Genomic DNA, 22,026 nt, shown 5'->3' on the forward strand with positions numbered 1-22,026 from the left:
CTCAGCGAGCCAGCAAGCAGCAACAACACAACATCACAAATTATAGATCACATCACAATGAGCTGCATTTCTCCTTTTCGTATGCTAACTATGGCTGGACAAGGTCAAGGAAATACGCTTTCTTGCAGAGAGTTAGATAAAACTTACATCACTCCCATGTTTGTGCATTAATACTGGAGCTAGAGCAGGGAGTTGATTAGCTTAGCTTAGCATAAAGACTGGAAGCAGGGGGAAACAGCTAGCCTGGATGTCTCCATAGTTAGCAAATACACCTAACAACACCTGTGAAGATCACTGATTAACACGTTAGGAAGGAGAGGGAACACTAGCACTGAAAGAAAAATAGTTAGCTATAGCACATAACTCCCTGTAAAACCACACTTGTGGTTTTTACATTACTGTTTGTGTGCCGATTAAGCAAATGAGGTATAACTACTGACCTTTAGGAGTGCTGTTAGGCATATTTTTGAACTTTGGAGACAGCCAGGCTAGCTGTTTCCCCCTACTTCCAGTCTTTATGCTAAGCTAAGCTAATTGACTTCCAGCTCCAGCTCCATAGCTAATGCACAGACAGGAGAGTGGTATCGATCTTCAAATCTAACTCCCGGCAAGAAAGTGAATACATGTACTTCACAAAATGTCAAACTAGTCCTTTAAAGACTTGTCAATTTTTTTAACATCTTTCTAAATAGGCCTAACTTTATCTTCTGTTGCAGTGATTGCAGATATCAAATGGTACGTTCCCTATAACAACACAATTCAGGAGGCTGTGTTTGCAACAGGAACAAATTGGGTGAATCAAAGTATCTATGTGAATATAAAGTAGGGCACTGCTGGAAAAGAGCATACTACTGCACGACTACCAAACTGCAAATGCTATGTACTTACCCTAGACAAAGTTTTTTTGTTGAAAACTCTACATATAGTACATATAATACAAAGTAGCCAGATTATTATAATATGTTTACAAAGCCTAATAACTGTAGTTACTGTATGAACAATGAAAAGAATAGAAATCAGAGTCTTAATGTCCTAATACAGCACTTACCAGTCGATCCCCTCGTCATTTTGATGTTACATCATCCACACACACATACTCAGCATGGCCAGCATGACATCACATTTCCCCTAAATGACATCACCATTATACCTTGTCATGCATAACCCTTAGTCATTTCCACTCCCACATTCTCTCTTCATTTTCACTTCCTCCTCCTACTGTCTCCTCTTTTCTCTTCACTCCTTTTCCTCTGTGAGATCTAGTATTTTCTCCCTAACACTCCTGTTTTTTTCATCCTTTCTCTTCTGGAAAAATCTCATTGAATGTTTCCAGTAACAAAACAACAACAAGCTGCTTCATCAGTCTGCCTCTTAAAAGCTGATCAATAAGATTTTCAATAAGAGATTTTCTGTTTCTAAATCTCATTAATTTCTCCCTTGTTCCATCTCTTCAGTTTGGATATGGTACTTATATTGTATCAGCTACTGGTATTCGATCAATTAATACATCAGCCAGTTACTTAATTAATCAATACATTTTCCACACTCACTCACACACACACACACACACGTTTGAACGAACAGAGTCACACATGCAGGCAGGCACTAGCTTACATCCACATGCAAATATAGGCGAGAACAAGCACACACACATACACACATGCTCAGAGCAGACGCCGCGTCACCTCACCGGCATGGACACACAGTCTGTGTTCTGTCTCTGCCTGAATATCAAAATCCCAGGTGGTGAAGGAGAAAATGAGATGGGGAGAGAGAGAGAGAGAGAGGGAGAGATAGAGATGGAGAGGCTGATTTGTGAATCAGCTGCTCCTCGCTTGCAGCTGAGTCTCAGCTGCTATAGGCTGCATTAGCCTCAAATCTCAACAGCCCACCCCACTCTCCCTCGTTCTCTCTTTCTGACTCCCTCCTTCCCTGTCATCTGTCCACCCCCTCTCTCTTTCACATATCACCATCTCTCTGCCTTTCTTTTCCTCCGACCCTCTCTCCTCTCCTCCTCCTCTCAACTCCTTGCACTACCACCTCCCACTTCCTCCTCTGACTCTCTGAGAATATTCTGCAACATCACATCACACACTCTAGCGGAGGTGAATGCGCTGCAAATAGGTCAAAGAAAAGAAAGTGCGTGTGTGCATGTGTGGAAAATGTTTGTGTGAATGCATATGTTGTTGTTATTATGGGTGTGTGTGTTCAGACGGTAACTAAGGTCAGAAAAAGATGAAGAAAGATTGTGTGTGAAAGTATAGTATGTTTTTTGTGTGTTGTATGAAGTGTATGAAGTGATTGAACTGAAACCTTTGTATGCATATGAACCTGGTACACCTGCACAGTCCTGAACACTGTGTATCTGCCCATCTGCTTATGTGTGAGTGTGTGATATTCGTGGTGCAGGAACTGCAGGTCTCCACGGAGCAACAGTTAAAACAGGCCACTCGTTCATCCACAAACTCTCGGGATACATCAAAGACAGCAACTCTCTATTGTTGCACTGTCATAGTACTACATAGTACTGCTGCAGTACTGCTGCACTGTGGCATCAGTCTCAAGAAAAGGCTGGAAAAGGTTTGGAAAATTGAAGTTGTGCTAAGGTTGTTAAAGAGGCCAGGAAAAGCTGTGGGGGAAGGAAGGCCATAGTTTACAAGATGTGATTAATTCAATCAGTCTCATATTGTGTTAAGTAAAAATGTGTTAGTTAGCATATTGTTACAGTAATTTCCAAGGAAATAATCAGCAAGATAGGTTATTTGTCCCATTTTATCAGCAGGGCTGTAAATACCATTGAGGACACTCAGGTTGTTTTTTTTTTTTCATTTCATTTCATTTTTTCAACAACCTGTGGGGAGTTTACACTCTACAATTAAAGGCACTTGGTGAATATTTTTAGACCAACTCAATGTATCTAAATTTGACTACTTTTAGGTCAGAACATAAAAAAATCATTATTTCTCCACCAGAAATGTGTTCCTGGCAGTGTGAAGAAGTGTGTAAAATTTCCAAAAAGCATGAGTGAACAGTTAACTCAGTTTTACATCATCTAAGTCATTTAAAAAAAAAAATCAGACATTTTGGTGTCTGGGGGAGGAAGGCATCTGACTCATGATCTCAGTACTTCAAAAATCCTACAAACTGTACCAAGCTCTTATATTCTCTCACTTTTTCTGTTTTTCTAGACAGCTACAGTAGCTTTCTAACCGGCACGAACTGGTTGGCAAAATGTGCCTACTTATAAATTCTAAAAGGAAAATATGAAATGATGATGAGACAGACAATTTAACAGTGACAGGACAGACAAGTATTTGTTTGTCACTATGTTTTACCATGCAATTAGATCATCATTATGAAGAAAAAAAAAGATTTGACACCACCAAAGAGCCAAGCCTTATAATGCATTTATTAATCTTTCTGAAATATTAGTTCTTAAGATAATGTCCTAATGTGTGATCTTAGATGCACCTATTTGAACATTATTTCATTAAAAATAATCCTATCTCTATACTCATATCAGCAGCACTTAGGTAATGTTGTTATTCACCCAAAAACATGTTTGTGCAAAGGTTTTTGTTTTTCTTTTACAGCCAAGTATTCCTTCATTCACATTTAAATGACACAAGCCCTTTACAAACACGTATTGTACTATTCCAGTGCTTGGATATATCCAATGGTTCAACACAAACATGAAAGCCAACACCAGTCTGTCTGGCTGTGCAGCTACTGTGCTCAAAACCGAGCTGCCAGACTGTTCATGATTCTGTCTTTTCAATGTACATGTTTATTTTCACTTCTAACAGAGGAAACTGCCTGCTGAGGTTTTTTAAGAATAAAAAGTACAACTCTAGCTTTTAAGGATTTTGATATTTTAAATTAGCTTTAGTAGATTTGTCTGTATAATACTTATATTTAAACAGTAACTGTAATCACATTTAATCCAATACCTCACTGATTTGAAGCTACCTTGTGACTGTGTTAATGTCAGCCAGAAACATTTGTGTAATTTGATAAAGCTAAATGTGAGCTAAAATAGAACTAATTGTGTGTTCTCCATAAGAGTTTGATAAAAGGGAGAGTCTATAAAATTACAGGTGGTATGTGCAGCTTGTGAAATTGGATTAAAGTCTCCTACTGAATACCGTCACACCATCACCTTGCCGTTTTTTCACCTAAATTACTTAATGTATTAGCTCTCTGCTTGTTTTGCAGAAACTGTTAAATCCCACAGGCACAAAGGTCACATGTAAATTTTCTAACCCTCCATAACCTGATATTCCTTGGAAGCTATTCGTGTAGCCAAAACAAGCCTCCCTGTAACCAAAATAGTTGTGGAGTGTGGTGAAAACATATTAATTAACAACTATCTTAATGCTAACATGAAAAAAATTGCTGTGTATTTAGCTTATGCTTGCTAAATGTCCCAAGTTATTATTGTCCCAATCAAATCTTACCATTGAGGACGAGTGGGGCGGCTGGTTTGACCCTCATCTGCGTGTTGACCAGGTGGGGTCGTCCTGTCTTCTTGGAGCTGCGCTGGCGAGCCACCACTTTGGCTACATGGGCCGTCTCATTGGACCCTGAGGCAAAATACACCATCTGGAGAGTAGACAGACTGATGTCAATAAGAGCAACCCCATCAGCAATAAAAGATTAATACTTTTGACCTGCTATGTTGACTTATTTTTAATTTAGTTTATTTGACATCATGGGAGGGAGAACATTAAAGGTACCCTATGGAGTTTTTGACCACTAGCAGTGCTATGGAGCAATGCTCTACAAGTGGGTCCCTGTTTTGTGTGTACTGAGCATGAGCACAAGCACGCACATGCATGCGCACGTAGCCAATGGAGTCACACTATTCCTCTCATCAATAGGTAATGGTAATGTGCCAAGAAATACAGCAATGCGCCAACAAAAGGCAATGAAGAAGCAGAGAGTTAGCAAGTAAACATTAACGTAAAAATGCAGGTTTCAATATTGAAAAATTTGGCTTGACATATGTTTTACGATGTTTTTAACGTGCCTTCAAAAAATTTGTTAAACCTTGAAGATACACGCAGTGTGTTTTGGTGAGAAGCACTGAATGTAAACAGAAACTTTGTTTACAAGAAAACTCCACAGGGCATCTTTAACTTACACACAACTATGTTTAGGACAACACAATTAAGTCCAAGACTTATTTCCATTGTGGTTCTGATCATTATAGTTATAATCAGTTAATTACCTTTGTGTGTTTCACATGTATGAACTTGTTTTACAAGTTTTGGTTGTGACAGGTATCCAAACTATGCAAATAGTATTATGGCTACATTGTATTGCGGGGTTCTCCAATGCAAGCATATTTGAATTTAGCCACATAACACCAGCACTCAATAGAGACAAAATTATTATTATCAGCATATGGCAGGAAATTATAGTAAAAAAAAATCTGGTTCTAGTATCTTACTGTAGCAACTTACTGATAAACCTGCTGTCATCAGATCCTGAATTTATTTATTTAAAAAATTAATTAAAAGTTTCTTTGTTTTTTTCTGAAGCACTAGTCCAGTTTTTTAGTTAGTTTTTTTTAATTCTCAGCTTCCAACAATCATGTCAACATGCCAGTGAGTATCACCGTTTAATGGACATTTTTACTTTTTTAGCTCTTTCTTCAGTTTCTTCTTCTTTGAGAAAGCAAAGCATTTATTTACTTCATTTTGTCCCGGTTTACTTACTTCAGGTTAGTTAGTTAACACACATCAGATGCTTGCACTTTGTTGTAAAACATTTTGCTGCATAGCATGTATAATGATGTGATGCTCCTTGCTCCTACCAAGCTCTGTTATCATCAATGCTCACACAAGGCTTTGCATTTGAGAAGGAGAAAAAAGGAAAAGTATTATGTAATCATGGCTGAATAAGTGTACACATAATCCATCCCTCAACCATCCTGCACCAGCCATACACACACCTCTCCAGAGCGGTTGCGCTCCATGCGGACTACAGAGGGCATGCTGGTTAGCAGTGCATCAAGGTGGTTGTGTCCCATCTGTTTATGTGGTATCTGTTCCCCGGTCAGCTCCTTGTACTCTGACTGCAGACGGGACAGTGACACTCCACCCTTGTTGGCCTGGAGGACAGCCCGAAGCATTTTCTTCACCAATTCAACGTCAGCCATCTAAAAAAAAAAAAAAAAAAAAAAGCATTTCTATAGATAAGCAAGCAAATAAACAAAATAGAGATAGAGACTATCCAGTGGAACCAACCCATTGCACTTCATGTCAAACTCATTTTGATAAAAGCATTTTGTTTTTTCTTGAAAATGTGATGATGATTATGATCAAACCCATTAGGTTACACTTAACCTGAGTTCACCTTTAGTGCCAGTGTCGGACTGGTTAGGCAAGTTTGTATTAATTGCTGATCAGATTTCCATTTCCATTTCAGTCTAAATTTTGTAACAGATTGCAACAACAATGAGAAATTTTGAATTTTTAAAGGGGGGAAATATGTTTTTATGTATAGTTACTTTGCTATAATGTGTCCCAGATACAATAATATAACTCCATTTGAAATTTTTCCTTGTTTATTTTTCATGACACGAAGTATTTTGTACCCCTTACACATCTTTCAAGTCTAGGACAGACACTTAAGTGCTTTAAGTTCAAGATGTTACTGATTTCCCTCGTTGTACAGCCAGCACATTCCTTCCCCCTGCAGACAAACACTTTCAGTTTTCAGCTTGGCTGAAGCCAAACCGCCCCGCAGAGGAATTTACAATGTTACGTTTAAGTATACAAACCTGAGCCATATATGTCCATGAAAAGGTGATATCACACGGCTATATCGATAAATATCAATTCTAGTGGACGTGGAGACACACCCTCAAAACCCAGATCCAACTCTGCACGCACTGCAGGAAAGTCCATCATCAATTTTGCATTAAGTGTTAATATCATGTTTGGAAAGAGACACTTGTTTGCTATCCAGTTTTAGCTCCTTTCGGTCTACAAAGCCTTGAATTAAAGAATTTAAATACATGTAGGCTATTAAAGAAGATATATATGGTCGTGGTATGAAGGAGAAAGTTTAAAAAAAAAACTCCATAGAAAACAAATGAAATGAACGACAGATTTACCCTGATGGCTGCAAGACAAATATTTAGGTTTCGGTATTAGAGGAGTTCAGGCCACTTGTTGATATATGGCTACTTTTTGCAGCGCAGACAACAGACGGGACAGTGAAACTATGAATGACGTAACGTGTCACACTTCGACTCCACACCCTCCATCGGGACCAAACTGTTTGGATGATGTGTTCCAGTCTTGTTCATATGTATGAGTAAAAATTGCTTTTAGAAGCTCCCGATAAACTCAGTTAGAGCCGCAGACTGTAAAGAAGCCGGTAAACAGCGCGCAATATCGAGTTAAATCCTCCTGCCACCTCCGGGACAGCGAGTCGTCAAGGTAACCAGGAAACGCGATCAAAATGCCGGAAGCAAATAAATCTAGCCTTCACAATAAAACGACAGCGATTTAGAGAAGAGTTTGTACTAAGCTTGTCTTTACACAAGATTTAATTTTGAAAGTCACAACCGGAAGACAACTTTTGTATCCTAGCTAGCTTGAAAGCTCTCGAGCCGGGAGTACAGAAAGCGACAAAATTAATAGCCGGCAAAACTTTAAAAGGGTTGAGAGTTGTAAAAGTTACTATAAATCAAAATAAAATATGCATATACATAATAAAAAAGATTCTACCTTGCTTTAAACAGACGGGGTGGTGAGGTTTGACAGGTCTGGTCCAGTCAGTGCTGTCAGCGCCACAGGGCTGAGCTGCGGCCGGAGCTCTGTCCCCGCCCGGTGTGTCTGCCAGCCGGTCCAGCACAGCCTCTCCTCCGCCGCCTGATTGGTCGGCTGTGCGTGGGCCTCTGGCTAATTACACGTCAATGCATCCAGGGGCCGCAGCACAAGACAGAGGACACATGAATTGTCACGATTTATTGCTGATCATTTCTAACCTCACTTTACATTATTTTCCTGATTACTTTGGAAAAAATGTATTGTTTAGATACACTGAATATGAAAGGAATTTCTGTTCTCAGTTCTATTTGATTAATTTTCTCAGTTTTTTGACCAAGTTTTCTATATATTTGTGATTGTAGACTCAAGTTTTATACACAAGGTGATGTAAACTTGTTGTATACTTGTTTCAAAAAAGCTGTTTACTGGACCTGTGTTATTCAGCTTTTAGTTAAGACCCACTTAGTTTTGTCCTCTGATAAAAGACAAAACCTATACTTCCAGAACAATCCTATATACCTCCTATAAAAATTATGCATTCATTGATATTCCAAGTATCAATTGATCTCTAGAATATTTTTATTAATCGATTAATCATCTAGTCTATAAATAGTCAGAAAACAGTGAAAAATGTTCAAAGTGGTGGCATCTTGATACTGTTTCTTTTGCCCAACCAATAATCAAAACTAAAAAAAAAAAAAGAATTTATAATGACATTAAACAGACAAAGCAGCAAATCCACACTAATATTAAGATCTCATTATTAATATTCCTAATAAAATAGGTTATGTTTATTAACTTCTCATGTTGGTATATTTACCCATATTTATTTCTACTTTTTTGCAAAAATATTTTTACTTATTTATTTATTGTGAATTTCTTATGCACATTTAGTTAGTATCACAAAGAGAGAATTTTGCACTAAAAACAATTGTTACTTTGGAAGATACTCGCATGATTTGCCTAAATCATTAAATTGTTGTAAATTTGTGAAGCCTGCCAGATGTATAACTGATGTTATCATCTTATTGTGTAACTCTGACACTACACATCTGACACTTGTCTCTCTTGTAAACTGTTATATTTGAGACACTGTTTTGCCCAGTCGTCTTCCTCATTCATATCTGAATTAAAACCTCAATAAACCAACAACTAATGAATTGCTTATGGTCTGGTCCTTTGCAGTGTGCTTTTTATTAGTAGATTTCTGTGTAAATTCTGTCAAATAGTAAAAACAAAAACCCATGAATTCAAGGTAATACGTAACTCTCCCATAGTTTTTTTTCTTTTTTTCCTGTACATTTGCTTTACATGTCTAATTTATGACAAATATTGCCAAGTTGAGTGTTTTTGTAATTTAGAGCTCTTAGCACAGTTGCAGTAATAATACTGATATTATGAGACAACAAAAAAATGGACAATATTCGTTATATTTTCAAAGAGAAGAAGATGGCAACCCCCCATGAAAACCTCATAAAGAATAAATAAATAAATAAATAAAATTTGCAGCCCAGATGGTCAGCTGGTGATAAGCGACTGAGCCACCAGGGGCGCTAATCTTTGTCCTGTCAGGCCACGGACGCCATTTTTTTTTCCCTAGGAAAGCGAAGTCATGCACCTCCCTACTCTGCCTCTGATTGGCTAGTACTCACTGCCTTCGTTGGTTGGATTGGTTATGTTTATGTATGAGGAATTAGATTGGTTAGGATTAGGGTAATAATATCAGAATAAGCCAATCAGAGGTAGAGTAGGGCGGGTCATAACATCGCCATCCTAGAAAAAAAATTTCGGCCACCGGACGTGACCTGTCAAAAAACGGAAGAGACTACCGGATTTCCAAGCTAGGCAGCCAAAAGATAATAACAGAGGATTATTGTTTATCTGTAGGAACATCTCTAGGAGCTACACTTGAATAAACGAATTACTGTGTATGCCAGGTAAGTGACAAAATATAGCTATTCAACTGTAGCTTCTCATAAGTAGCTAGCTGTGACCTTGCTAACGTTATAACTTAAACCGGCCAATGTTAACGTTAGCTATGTTACCACTGACCAGCTCGTTAATGTAGATTAATTTTAAATTATGACAGTCAGCTCACACAGCTTTATAATTTTAAAGTCGTTTTATGTAACCTGAAGCTGTCAGTAGTAGTTTGAAAGTAGTTCAAGCAGAGAATGCAGGCATATTAGCTTCATTGTATGTCATTGTTTCTATAGCTACATTTTGCTACGTGGCTAGTTTAACGTTACGCCCTAAACATAAGTTGTTTTGGGTCTTATAATATTGTATATATTGTGTTTTATGTAAATATACTTCATCAGAATGTAAAGCTAAATCATTGAATTAATGCAGCACCGGCCTTCTAACGGTACCTGGTGGAAGAAAAATCTGAAGTCAGCTACTGTTTGACAGCTGCTTATTGTTTTGATTGAGAAAGATTCATTGTTAACCTTTGTTAAGGATTGTGTTAGGATAATTTATGTTGTGTTAAAGGCAGGAATCATGACTAGTCTAGGCTAGTCACATCGTCACTGCGAGTCTCATATAAATATAGCGAGTCACGTACAGCAGTAAATTGATTACCTCATCACTATTTTCGCTGCGGTATGTCAAGTATCAAGCATCCGTCTGTAGCTCCTGTGGGAGACACAACAGCGAGATATTGCCCTCCCTTTCTCAGTTCAAATCGGCGGTGTGGTGACGTTTTGTGATGCACTACTTTGATCCCTCCCTGAAATTACAGTCGTGTATTGTCCTCTCCTCACCCTGGGAAAGAGGAAGGGATGTGAATGTAGAGAAAAATCAGCACTGGAATTGTATCTTTGTACTGGAGTTGTAAACATCTTAACTATATTATGGCTATGAATAGGAGACATTCGTATACCCCCCGGGTGAGTAACATGGACACTAAATATTTGATATCCTACTTAGTGCATCAGTAGTAATTTGGATCAATTCACTTCATCAGAAGAAGCTATTGCTACATATTTCCTATGGCAAAAATGATTTTAAAAAAAAGAAAGGATTTGTGGCACTTACCATACAATGGATGCAAGATTCACCTCGCTGCATGTTGTGTCTTCATTGGTAGGTAACTTCAAGGTAATTCTTGGTTAACCTGTAGAAAAGATGAAGTTACCGACTGTACGTTTGACCCATAATCAAACTTTTGTTCCCATTAATCTTAAGTAATATTTATTCCAGACAGAGGATTCTGCAAAACTGTACCTCACCTTCTCTGAAAATAATAAAATCCTGTGCTACAGCTTCTATCACAGGGCTGTGATCAACCTTTTCTATCTAGTTTTCTGCCCTGTGATTTATGAAAACTGTTAGGCCGCGTGAATTCACATGTCCTTACAGCCCCATAAAAGGATTACACTCTACCGCAGTCCTACTTTGTCCTGAATGAACGTCTTTGTGTGAGAAAGGCAGAGAAACAGCTTGTTTATTAGGAAGCCTATTGTGGTCGGGAACATATGACTGGGTGCATGAGTGTGTTGCTGTGCTCCGCGGCATTAAGAGTCTCTTGTCATTGAATATTTTTGATTCCTTAAACTTCTCTTGATAATTGCTGGAAAAGGGGGAATTATAGGGCACAGCGATGCCACTCTCTCCAGTAAAGAAATCAGTTGGTGATACATAACACAATTATGTTGTGACCCGGTGGACGGTATTAAAAATGATTTGCCCCTGCATTCCTACTAAATCATATCTACTTGACCAAGACTAAGATTTCACATATCAGATTCCTGAGGAATAATTACATTTAAACTACAGGTTTTCTGATATGTAATGACCTAATCATCCTTCTCCACTGGTCCTCTCCTTCTCCCCTTCTGTATTCCCCCAATCTTCCAGCTGACCAGCCAATTGATCAGCAAAATGAGCAGCGGAGGAACCATAGAGAGTGGTAAACCTCCAAAGGTAGGTCAATTTTCAATACAGAGATGAGAAATGAAGAAGAAGGAAGAAGAGAACAAACAAAAATGAATTACCATAGCCTTGTGTTTAATGACTTCCAGAGTCTTATCCTCTTCTCTCTACTCCTCCTCTTCTAGATTGGCTCGGTAGTGGAGGTGACAGGAAAGGGTCAGCGTGGTACTGTTGCCTACATCGGTGCTACCCTCTTTGCCTCCGGGAAATGGGTGGGTGTCATACTGGATGAGGCCAAAGGCAAGAATGATGGCACCGTACAGGGGAAACGCTACTTCACCTGTGAGGAAAATCATGGGATATTTGTCAGACAGTCCCAGGTTAGTGAAAAGGACCAATGTACGATGTGCACATGAAGTTTGGATGATGGTGTATAGCCTCCTGCCATGTCAGTAGCTGATATTAATTTCAGTCATTGACATGCTGTGGTAAAGGTGGGAGGTGTCATGGTTTCAATGTGTTTAAAATGATCATGCATGACAACAGACAGATAGGAAATATAATTAATGCAAAACATGCATTATTATAACTATACTGCCCCCGTATGCATGTTATCCTGATCACACCCCTCATGGTTTAAGTGTCTCTGTCACTCTCTGCAGATCCAGGTGGTGGAAGACGGCTCCACTGCTACCTCACCAGATATTCCTGAGTCTGGCACGACCAAGACACTCAGACAAAAAGGTAAGCATGGACCACAGCTGTGTCTGAAATGTAATACCTAAAAGTAAATATTAATATCAATAAATAATAATAATAATTCTCTTTTTTTTCCCGCCAGACATTCCCGAGACTCCTAAAACAACCAAACAGGTAGGCAACCAACACTGAGAAAAGTGAGGTGTTTTGTTTACGTACTAATATCGTTTTCCTTTCTTCTCTCCGGTACAATGGATTATGAGTTTTTCTTTAGCCTCTTGGCTTTTAGACTGAAATCTCATTTTTGTTTTTCTGAATACCTTTTGCAGATACCATCGAGTGTTAAGAAGGTATAAATATTTAAATCCAGCTATTTGCCTTCTCCTCTTGATTAATCGCACTTGACTGGCAGCTCATCTTTTCTATGTCATGTTTTTACACTTGCACAGAAGATGTACAGATAGATGTCATCATTTCTTGCTTTTTTTTGACCACACTCCCATTTTGTATGGCAGATGTATTGTTGTTTGCTCACTTTATTTTATTCAAGTTATTATTTTTATTCTCGTGAAGGCATCCAGCATGCTCAAACATTTTGAGGCCACAATTCTGACACTTTCAAGGTTGTCGTGATGATGTCTTTGTCATTCCTCTTGGGCTCTTGTCCTCATAACTAAGTTTTAACATTTCTGCATGAGTTCACATTTATTATTCTGCTCCTATGGCTCAAGTCACCAAGAATAATTATGCTTTAGGATGGCAGTAAATGCTGCATGCAGCCCTCAAAGCTATGATCAGTGAATATAAACTAACAATGGGTTTGCTTCTTATGTGCTGCTAATCTCTTATCTTGCTACGCCACTGGACGCATGTGTGCGCGTATCCGTGTGCGTGTGTGTGTGTGTGCGCGTGTGTGTCCATCTCTTCTCTCTGCAATTCTCCTCCTCTTCTCCTCAAGTCCTCTACCCGCCGCTCTGCCAAGGTGAGCTCATGCACAGCAGACGGGGGAGGTCAAAGGGCATCAAAACAGTCTCATTTGAAACAGCAGTTCATTCTGCAAGTCAAGGGCACGACTTCAGATGTTTGCAATGTTTTCAAAGGCCATGCATTTTTGTGTAGTATGATAAGAAGCACATACTTATCCTTAAACTACAGTAGAGGAGACACATGTTAGAAATAGATTAAGCATCGGGCTGCTGTCTGCAGTCTGGTTATTTCAACTTTTCTTAAAATAGACTGAATGGGATTGTGGTTTGGTGGTGATTCGGTGGAGGTGCATGTCAATTAACTGCTATTAAAGACACATTAATGATGCTATGAATGTTACAAGGTAATGGGACTACAGACATGATTAATCCCTTGAGAATCTTAAAGTAAAACGTTTGTCAAATATTGTGAATTCTTTCCAATTAAATGGAAACTTGCCTTAAAGCTATAATCACAATTTAAACAGTGCCATAAAGCTGAGTTTTACAAATAACCCTTGAGAGTCCTAACACAGTCTCCATGATAACACTGTGGCAGTGGAGCACGCCAAGTCGCCTCACCCCCGCCACCTCCCTCCCCTCCCTCTTGGTACGTTCTGCCGGCCGCCCCAGCCTGTCGCTCAGGGTACGCTCTATTATATCCGGGAACCTCACAGGGAGCGGTGGTGAAATGTTTGGTCACTGAAAATGGGTGAATTCGTCCTCTATGGCTCAGATGAGATGCAGAGCTTTACCAGTTAAACTAAATCAAAGTGGTGTCTTGTGGGAAAAAAATCACTGGGGAGGTGAAATGTTTGGTCTATGAAGACACATGAAGTCAGGAAGTACATTGTATTGATGTTCACTCTTCTACTGGGTTCATCAAAGTTGTGCACTGTGGGAGAATAACTTTTTTTGGACATTTGGATTTTGTATTGAAATTTAAATACTTTGCACCATAGAAATGAAGCCTGTGTAAAGTTCTTCTAGTCTGTAAGATTGTTCACTTCTCACCACTCCTTTCTCCTGTCATCTCCCCAATACTTCCTCCTCTCTTTTACCCCTTCTCCCTCTCACCAATACCTTCTTCTGCCAGGCGTCTCGTGAGAGTCTGTCGTCCTCTCTGTCCGGTGATGTCAGTGAGGCGGGCCTGCCCTCCCACCAGGGTGCACTGGGGGCCCCTGTCGTGCCTCAGCCCAGTGGGTCGCCGGCGGCAGTGGCAACCCCGGGCCCTGCTGCTCAAAGCAAGGTGGGTCACCGGCAATTACAACAACAACCAATTTTAGTGTCAGCAGAACTAAAGAAATCTACCCACAAAAAACCTGTTAGCAGAAGGTGTTTAGTCTGACATTTCATCTCCATCATTTTGTTTTTATTTTTCCGTCATATTCATCGTTTTAATGAGCTTGTTCCATTTCATCCGTGTTGTCAATGTTTGACCAGGTGGAACCGTCCATGTCCAAGCAGGTAGAGTTTTCTAATGGATTCATGCATGCTGATGATATCCGGCATGATTTTACTAACAAACTCAGAGGATCGGAGGGTAAAACCTCCCTCAGCACATCTTCTCAATACTTTAATATGATATTGTTAAGTCCTCACGTTGGATTTTATGGCATGGTTTAACTTTCTGTCACTAAATGCAATATAGAATTCCACCATTGTGTTTGGAGATAATGGATTAATCTTTCTACATTGCCATATAATGTTTTTGGCAGGAGTTGCTGTTAAAGCGCTCTGTGTTCTTTAAAAGTTCAAGCCACTTAATTTAGGAAACTGTTGCAAATTAATTTGGTGCAGTGAAATTAACATTTCTCATCTTGGTCTGGGTTTTGGTGATGGGACTTGGTCAATGTTTTTTATAGGTTTCCTTACTGCTTGGAAAATAAAACCTTTGGTAATAAATGGAAGTCCGACTAATCATTTAAATTTCCTAAAGGCAGCGCATTTAAGCTGCAGGATCTGTTCAGTTTACTGACCTGTTTTGCCTGCTCTCCCGTTTGCTCTCCTCTCCCTCAACCTTCTCAGGAAGAGGAGTCACTGCGAGCCCAGGTCAAGGACTTGGAGGAGAAGCTAGAGACGCTGAAGATGAAGCGGACTGAGGATAAAGCCAAACTAAAGGAACTCGAGAAACACAAGATCCAGCTGGAGCAACTTCAGGAGTGGAAGACCAAAATGCAGGAGCAGCAGACCGATCTGCAAAAACAACTCAAGGAGGCCAAGAAGGTGCATAATAAAATAAAGTAGTAATAATTAAATTAGAAATAATTGAAAAAAGACCTGAATTTCAAGACTAAGGGTGATCACAATAGTGTATATTGTGGCAAATAAATACAAATTTGTAGGGTAAAGTGGTACTGTAACTTTAACAAATAAACCAAGGAAACTGAACCATCATACATGACTTTTTCCTCCCAGGAAGCACGTGAGGCACAGGAGGCCAAGGACCGCTACATGGAAGAGATGTCAGACACTGCAGACGCCATCGAGATGGCCACACTGGACAAAGAGATGGCTGAAGAACGGGCCGAGTCACTGCAAGTGGAGGTGGACTCGCTGAAGGAGAAAGTGGAGGAGCTCTCCATGGACCTGGAGATCCTTAGACATGAGATTTCAGAGAAAGGTTTGTACTCTACTCCCAAATCCAAGGCCTCTTTTATATCTCTCTCTCCTTCTTGTCATGTCTCTCCTTTGTTAATTCACTCTCTGTTTGTCCTGCAGGATCAGATGGAGCCGCCTCAAGTTACCATGTCAAACAGCTGGAGGAGCAGAACGGCAGACTTAAGGAGGCTTTGGTCAGGTCAGTAAAATGTCAAATCTGAAGTATTTCGTGGCCAAATGTAGGAACTTTACACCTTAGAAACAAGTGAGGAGAGAAGACACTCATAGATAAAGCAACCTCTTCTCAGCTGTTAATTTTTCAGTAGCTCCCAAAAGCTTTCAGTTTAGCTGCTGGTGCAAAATGGAACCTGTGGAAAAGAATGACTACACAGAAATCCTTGCAGCACTTTACAAATATAAATAAAACATAAATAACCTGCAAATAAGTCAAAAATCTTATTTTAACCTTCCCCTTTTCCTCCTCAGGATGCGTGACCTGTCTGCATCAGAGAAACAGGAGCATGTGAAGCTGCAGAAGCAGATGGAGAAGAAGAACACTGAGCTGGAGACTCTGAGGACCCAGAAGGAAAAACTGCAGGAGGAGGTTAAGCAAGGGGAGGCCACAATCGATGAACTGAAAGAGCAGGTAAAGTTTGGGGCACACAAGAAGAGATGTTTTCATGACTCTGATGCTGCTTTCATGAGGTTACACTGTACTGACTGACACTTAAAAAACAAGTCAAATGCAGAAAGTAAAAGAAAAGTTTTAGAAGTTTGAAGAAACAAGGATTATTCATGTTTTTTTGTCATCTCAGAATTTAATTGTACCCATACATGTCTGTGTGTGCACATACCAGGTGGATGCAGCTCTGGGATCAGAAGAGATGGTGGAGACCCTGACAGAGAGGAACCTCGACCTGGAAGAGAAAGTCCGAGAGCTGAGAGAAACCGTGACTGATTTGGTCAGTGCAGCTGCATTTCTGATTCCAGTCTTCAGTATTAATTGCAGTGAAAAGTCTGTTTTCTAACCAACACAAGCCAGACTTATGAAGTATTCACATGTAGATTCCCATTTTAATGTGAATTCCTGGGGGGAAAAAAATGAGTACAGTCACAACTGCAGAACCTTTACAATATTCTTGTGTTTTTTCTGCGCCAATAGGAGGCGATCAACGAGATGAATGATGAGCTCCAGGAGAACTGCAGGGAGACGGAAATGGAGCTGAGGGAGCAGTTGGACTTGAGTGCAGCGAAGGTCAGAGAGGCAGAAAAAAGGGTGGAGGCCGCACAGGAGACTGTAGCTGATTACCAGCAGACCATCAGCAAATACAGGGAGCTCACCAGCAGCCTACAGGTGGGTAGAGAGAGCAGATGATATTTGTAGGGATGTGGGAAGCATTGGGCCTACATTTTGTGCAAGTGGATGCCTTTATATGCCGCTATATTTGCTTTTTTTTGTGTGTGTGTGTATCAGGAGGCCAACAGAGAGCTGATCAGCCAGCAGAACGCCAACGCCGAACAGGTTCAGCAACCTCCTGCAGAGCTGTTTGACTTCAAGATCAAGTTTGCAGAGACCAAGGCTTATGCCAAGGTTGGTGACCTGCATTTGTTTTCCTGCTAGGAATAATGACTCGTGGTAGTTTTACACCTTTGAGACCAATACGCTCGTTGTCCTTCATTCTCTTATGTAAAACAAATAATCTGTTTCTCCAGGCCATTGAGATGGAGCTGAGGAAAATGGAAGTGGCTCAGTCGAACAGACAGGTATCCCTCCTCACCTCCTTCATGCCAGACTCCTTCCTCCGTCACGGCGGAGACCACGACTGCATACTGGTGCTCCTGCTCATCCCTAGGCTCATTTGCAAGGTATGAGGCTGTGTTGATGAGTGTGTTCGTAGGTGCATTTGTAAGAAACCATTTTAAATCCTTTGACTGTGTCTAATCCTGATCTCTGTTAACTGTATGTGAGCTCCTGTTGGCTTTGTCTGTTTCTGTAACTTCTGTTTCTGTATGTTTTTTTTTGTGTCCTTGTGCCTGAAGGCTGAGCTGATTAGTAAACAGGCCCAGGAGAAGTTTAACTTAAACGGGAACCTGGCCCAGGGGACTGGGCTCAGGGGACCTCCAGGAGAACAACGCAGCTTTGCCTCAGGGCTGGTGTACTCCCTCAGCCTGCTGCAGGCCACCCTGCACAAATATGAACAGTAAGAACTGCAGCTTCAGCACTCATAATAAAAGAATTGTGTCAAGGCTGCCGGCAATAAAAGCAGATTTTTTTTTCTACAAATGAAAAAATATAAGTTCTCTTCAGAGTTAGAGTAATTATAATCTGCTGCTGTGATATTATAACAAAATGGATCCGTCTGTTCTGGTTCTAGGGCTCTGAGTTCCTGCAGCGTAGAGGTTTTTAAGCGCATGGGCACACTCTACTCTGAAATGAGCTTCCATGAGCGCTCTCTGGACTATTTCATCGACCTGCTGCATAAAGACCAGCTGGATGAGACTGTTCAGGTGGAACCCCTGACCAAGGCCATCAAGTACTACCAGGTAACAAAAACATGTGGTTTTACACTGAAGAACTTACTCATAAAAGACTGAAATCATGAGTAAGTCTACCTTGTTAACACCATAATCTGCTTTACTATGTACAAGAACATTTGTGATTTTACATACCTACTGCATCACCACACTTCCTAAAACTATTCAGTCCACTCAGTGTTAATAGCAGTTACAACAAATAAAAATTGCATGTTTTTATGTTTTACTCATTCTTATTCTGTCTTCTAGCAACTGTACAGCATCCATCTGGCAGATCACACTGAAGATTGCACAGTGCAGCTGGGTGACCACATTAAGGTACTTCAAGCTTCTTCAATGATGTCATTTCCTGTAGATTTAAAGATTTTACAGCATCTCTCCTAGTATGTGGCTAATAAAAAAATTGTGTAAACTTAACCCACCTCACCCTCTCACCTCCAGTTTACCCAGAGTGCCCTGGACTGTATGGGAGTGGAGGTCGCTCGTCTGCGGGCGTTCCTGACTGCAGGTCAGGAGAGCTCTGGCCTCGCTGTGCTTCTGAAGGACCTTGACACTTCCTGCTCTGATATCAGGCAGTTCTGTAAGAAGATCCGCCGCCGCATGCCTGGAACAGATGTAGTTGGGGTACCAGCGGCTCTCAATTTCGCACCACAGGTATGAACAAACACACAGATGACACACACAACGGCTGTATGACACTAGAGCTCAAAGTGGGCTTAAAAACAGACATGGTTAAGCTGCAGTATATGTTTGCCTTACTTACATGACATGTCTCGTCTGGCAGGTGTCTGAGACTCTGACGGAGTGCAGACGGCAGCTGACCCGCGTGGTGGCAGTGCTGCAGGAGGTGGCTGCAGCTGGAGCTCAGATGGTGGCCCCGCTGGCCGAACAGGAGGGGCTCAATGCTCTCAAACTAGAGGATATTGCCTGCAAAGCTGTGGAGCAGGTAGTGTCACAGTGAATGATCACGTACCATTTGCCTGATCCTCTTGATACATGAACAAGGAGCAATTTCAAGTCTTTTGCTGACAAGTATTTTGTGTTCAGGGCATTGTTGCAAGACTGTTAAATGTTAGTTTTGGAACATGTGGACAGGGATAATTTGGTTTAAGGTTGCTCCTTTTTTTTCTCCACCAAGGTGTACGGCTCTCATGGCCTGAACGGTCCAGAGTGTCTGCGTCAGTCCTGCTGCTCTGTCATCGCTACCATGAACAAGATGGCTACAGCTATGCAGGAAGGAGAGTATGATGCCGACAAACCTCAGGGCAAGGTATTTGCACGCCGTAACTTTTTCACATTGATGTATCAAGGCATTGTATTCAGACACTGAAATATTTCTGCTCTTTGTCACCTCTTCCCCTCGTCCTCAGACTCCTCCAGTGGAAACTAGAGCAGCCACCGTCAGGGCTGAGATGACCGACGCTGAGGGTCTAGGAGTTAAACTAGAAGACAGAGAAACAGTCATCAAGGAGCTGAAGAAATCCCTTAAGATCAAGGTAATGCACTTAAGCAAACACCTACAAAAATTTTCCCCCTCTCTCCCTCTGAGAAGTCCCCTGTTGTACATAAATACCTCTCTCTCGCAGGGTGAGGAGCTGAGTGAAGCCAGCGTCCGTCTGAGCCTGCTGGAGAAGAAGCTGGACACCTCCACCAAAGACGCAGATGAACGGGTGGAGAAGATTCAGACCAAACTGGATGAGAACCTCGCGCTGCTGAAGAAGAAAGAAAAGTACAAATTTAAAAATCTTTCTCTCATCTATTACACCTTTTATTTTCCTCTCAGTTCTGTCGAAAACTACTTCTGTCACCTTCTTCTCACTCACCCGCCTTTATTCCACATCTTTAGGGAATTTGAGGAAACGATGGATGCTCTGCAGGCTGATATCGACCAGCTGGAGGCGGAGAAGGCAGAGTTGAAGCAACGCATCAATAACCAATCAAAGATGACCATCGAAGGCCTGAGAGGTTCGCCTGCTTCTGGAATTGCCTCAATTGTTCAGGGATCTGCAGGAGGTTAGTGATTTCTGATTTGCACTTTATGTAAGTTTTCAAATAATAGATTTCAACAGGTAATAATAATAATGACTGAATGTCTATTATTTCCGATAGGTTTGCCTCCATCCCTGGCAGGGCCGGTGCAGGTGGTGGACTCCCCTCTCCTCAGGCAGCAGGTTGAAGCTCAGAGACTGGGCATTAAACACCTCAAGAATGAAAACAACAGACTAAAGGTAACCTACTGATTTTGATTTGCTATTATTACACTACGGTGCTGTGCTGGTTGTCTAAACTCTGGTAATATTCAACTAGAGTATGTTTTCTTTCCAGGCAGAGAAGATGAGAGCCCAACTGGCCTCCCTACCTCCACTCTGCCCCCCCAAACTGCCACAGGTGTCCAAGGAAAGCTCCGTGCCACCAGAGGGACTAAACACAGGCATCTATCGCAGGACCGACCAACTGCTTGCAACCCTGCTCAAGCTGAGTTCAGAGGTCAAAGTGGTGGACATTACTGGGAAGACAACAGGTGTGTGTGCATAATAACCTGATATATAAGATGTATTTTGCACCTGTGTGTGTGTTTCCAGCTGTTCTCAACAGTGGGTTCTGGTTCATTTTCTTGTTTCCCTCTCGTGTGTTTCCTCCAGTTAGTGCCAGCGCTCAGCTGCTGGAGCAGACCGCTCGACTGCAGAATCTCAGCGACGCTCTGGACAAACTCAAGGTAACAACTTCAGAATCAAATTATATACTTCTTACCATGTCCATCAGATGAAAATGGTTTTTCAAACGTTCTGTTCTGTCTCAGGGAGAAGTAGCTGAACATGTGGTCTCATATCAGCCTGGAGCGAAGGCTTCTTCTGACTTTGCAACCTTCCCAGTCTCCTCCTTTGTTAAGGTACACCCTACAGTACACACACACACAAATCCCATCAGTTCCATGACTATTAAAAAAAATGTCCTTAATCTTGTCTTGCACTGTCTCCTAGGCCAAGGAAGAGAAGCAGGGAGGAACAGTGTTTGTAGGTCGCGTTGCCATTCCCTGCACACACGGACAGGAACAAGTCCACCGCCTCGTCCTATCACAGCAGCAGCTGCAAAAAGTGCACCGCCTCCTCATGGCCTGAAACAGCATACCATTGGCCCAAAGCCATGATTGACAACACATCAAGAAAAGCTTTTTTTTCTACTTTATTCTCATTCCAACTTCAGCGTTCTCTATTTTCCCTTTTGCTTGTCGCTATTCTCAGGTAATTGTATCCAATATTTGCAAAGTTAAGACTATAGCACTAATAATACTGACACTAGTGTTTTTTCATTTATATTGGCGTATAACTGATCTTGAAAAGTCAGAATGGATTTCACTCCTGAATGTCACATTATGTATGAAGGTGTCATGTTTCCACCACTGAAACTGTTTATTCGTATGTACCAGTTTTCCTCTCCTCTCTGGGGAAAACTTGCAACAAGCCATTTATACTGTACTTGCACCTATTACGTTTTTTTTTTCCTACTTTGTATCTTTTATATTTGTAATTCAGACAATAAAACAACTTCTCTTCATTGCAACAGTT

At 40.9% G+C, this 22,026-nt stretch overlaps 2 protein-coding genes across 16 annotated transcripts in view; one reads left to right on the forward strand and one right to left on the reverse strand.

Moving 5' to 3' along the window:
- The window catches only part of tdrd7b (tudor domain containing 7 b), a 24,828-nt gene extending 13,955 nt beyond the window's left edge, over positions 1-10,873 (reverse strand). The window contains exons 1-5 of one of the 9 annotated variants that reach the window (XM_042400480.1): positions 10,824-10,873; positions 10,368-10,550; positions 7,743-7,916; positions 5,957-6,163; positions 4,458-4,602 (exon numbers count right to left, since the gene is read on the reverse strand). In XM_042400480.1, coding sequence (XP_042256414.1) covers positions 4,458-4,602; positions 5,957-6,163 — 352 coding nt within the window. In that variant the 5' untranslated portion in view covers positions 7,743-7,916; positions 10,368-10,550; positions 10,824-10,873. Of the gene's footprint in view, positions 1-440; positions 503-4,457; positions 4,603-5,956; positions 6,164-6,787; positions 6,899-7,123; positions 7,452-7,742; positions 7,917-10,367; positions 10,792-10,823 lie in introns of those variants that run through there. The other 8 variants (XM_042400481.1, XM_042400482.1, XM_042400479.1 and 5 more) reach the window with 8 other exon arrangements.
- Positions 9,564-22,021, forward strand: LOC121888899 (dynactin subunit 1-like). 7 transcript variants are annotated; one of them, XM_042400469.1, is made up of 32 exons: positions 9,564-9,721; positions 11,646-11,711; positions 11,846-12,040; positions 12,323-12,404; positions 12,502-12,533; positions 12,689-12,709; positions 13,318-13,341; positions 13,884-13,970; positions 14,421-14,573; positions 14,768-14,791; positions 15,353-15,550; positions 15,743-15,947; positions 16,046-16,124; positions 16,412-16,571; positions 16,783-16,887; positions 17,088-17,279; positions 17,400-17,516; positions 17,639-17,791; positions 17,966-18,126; positions 18,301-18,469; positions 18,710-18,778; positions 18,902-19,114; positions 19,245-19,406; positions 19,599-19,730; positions 19,831-19,956; positions 20,047-20,189; positions 20,307-20,473; positions 20,570-20,688; positions 20,786-20,981; positions 21,103-21,176; positions 21,261-21,350; positions 21,442-22,021. In XM_042400469.1, the coding sequence occupies exons 2-32, from the start codon at positions 11,670-11,672 to the stop codon at positions 21,577-21,579; spliced, it is 3,828 nt and encodes a 1,275-aa protein (XP_042256403.1). In that variant the 5' UTR covers positions 9,564-9,721; positions 11,646-11,669; the 3' UTR covers positions 21,580-22,021. The 7 variants fall into 7 exon arrangements, with proteins under 7 accessions (XP_042256403.1, XP_042256405.1, XP_042256406.1 ...); XM_042400471.1 differs by lacking the exon at positions 14,768-14,791; XM_042400472.1 differs by lacking the exon at positions 13,884-13,970.
- Positions 22,022-22,026: the final 5 nt, after the last annotated feature.

This window comes from Thunnus maccoyii, chromosome 22 (genome assembly GCF_910596095.1).
Source record: "Thunnus maccoyii chromosome 22, fThuMac1.1, whole genome shotgun sequence".
NCBI classification, from domain to species: Eukaryota; Metazoa; Chordata; class Actinopteri; order Scombriformes; family Scombridae; genus Thunnus; species Thunnus maccoyii.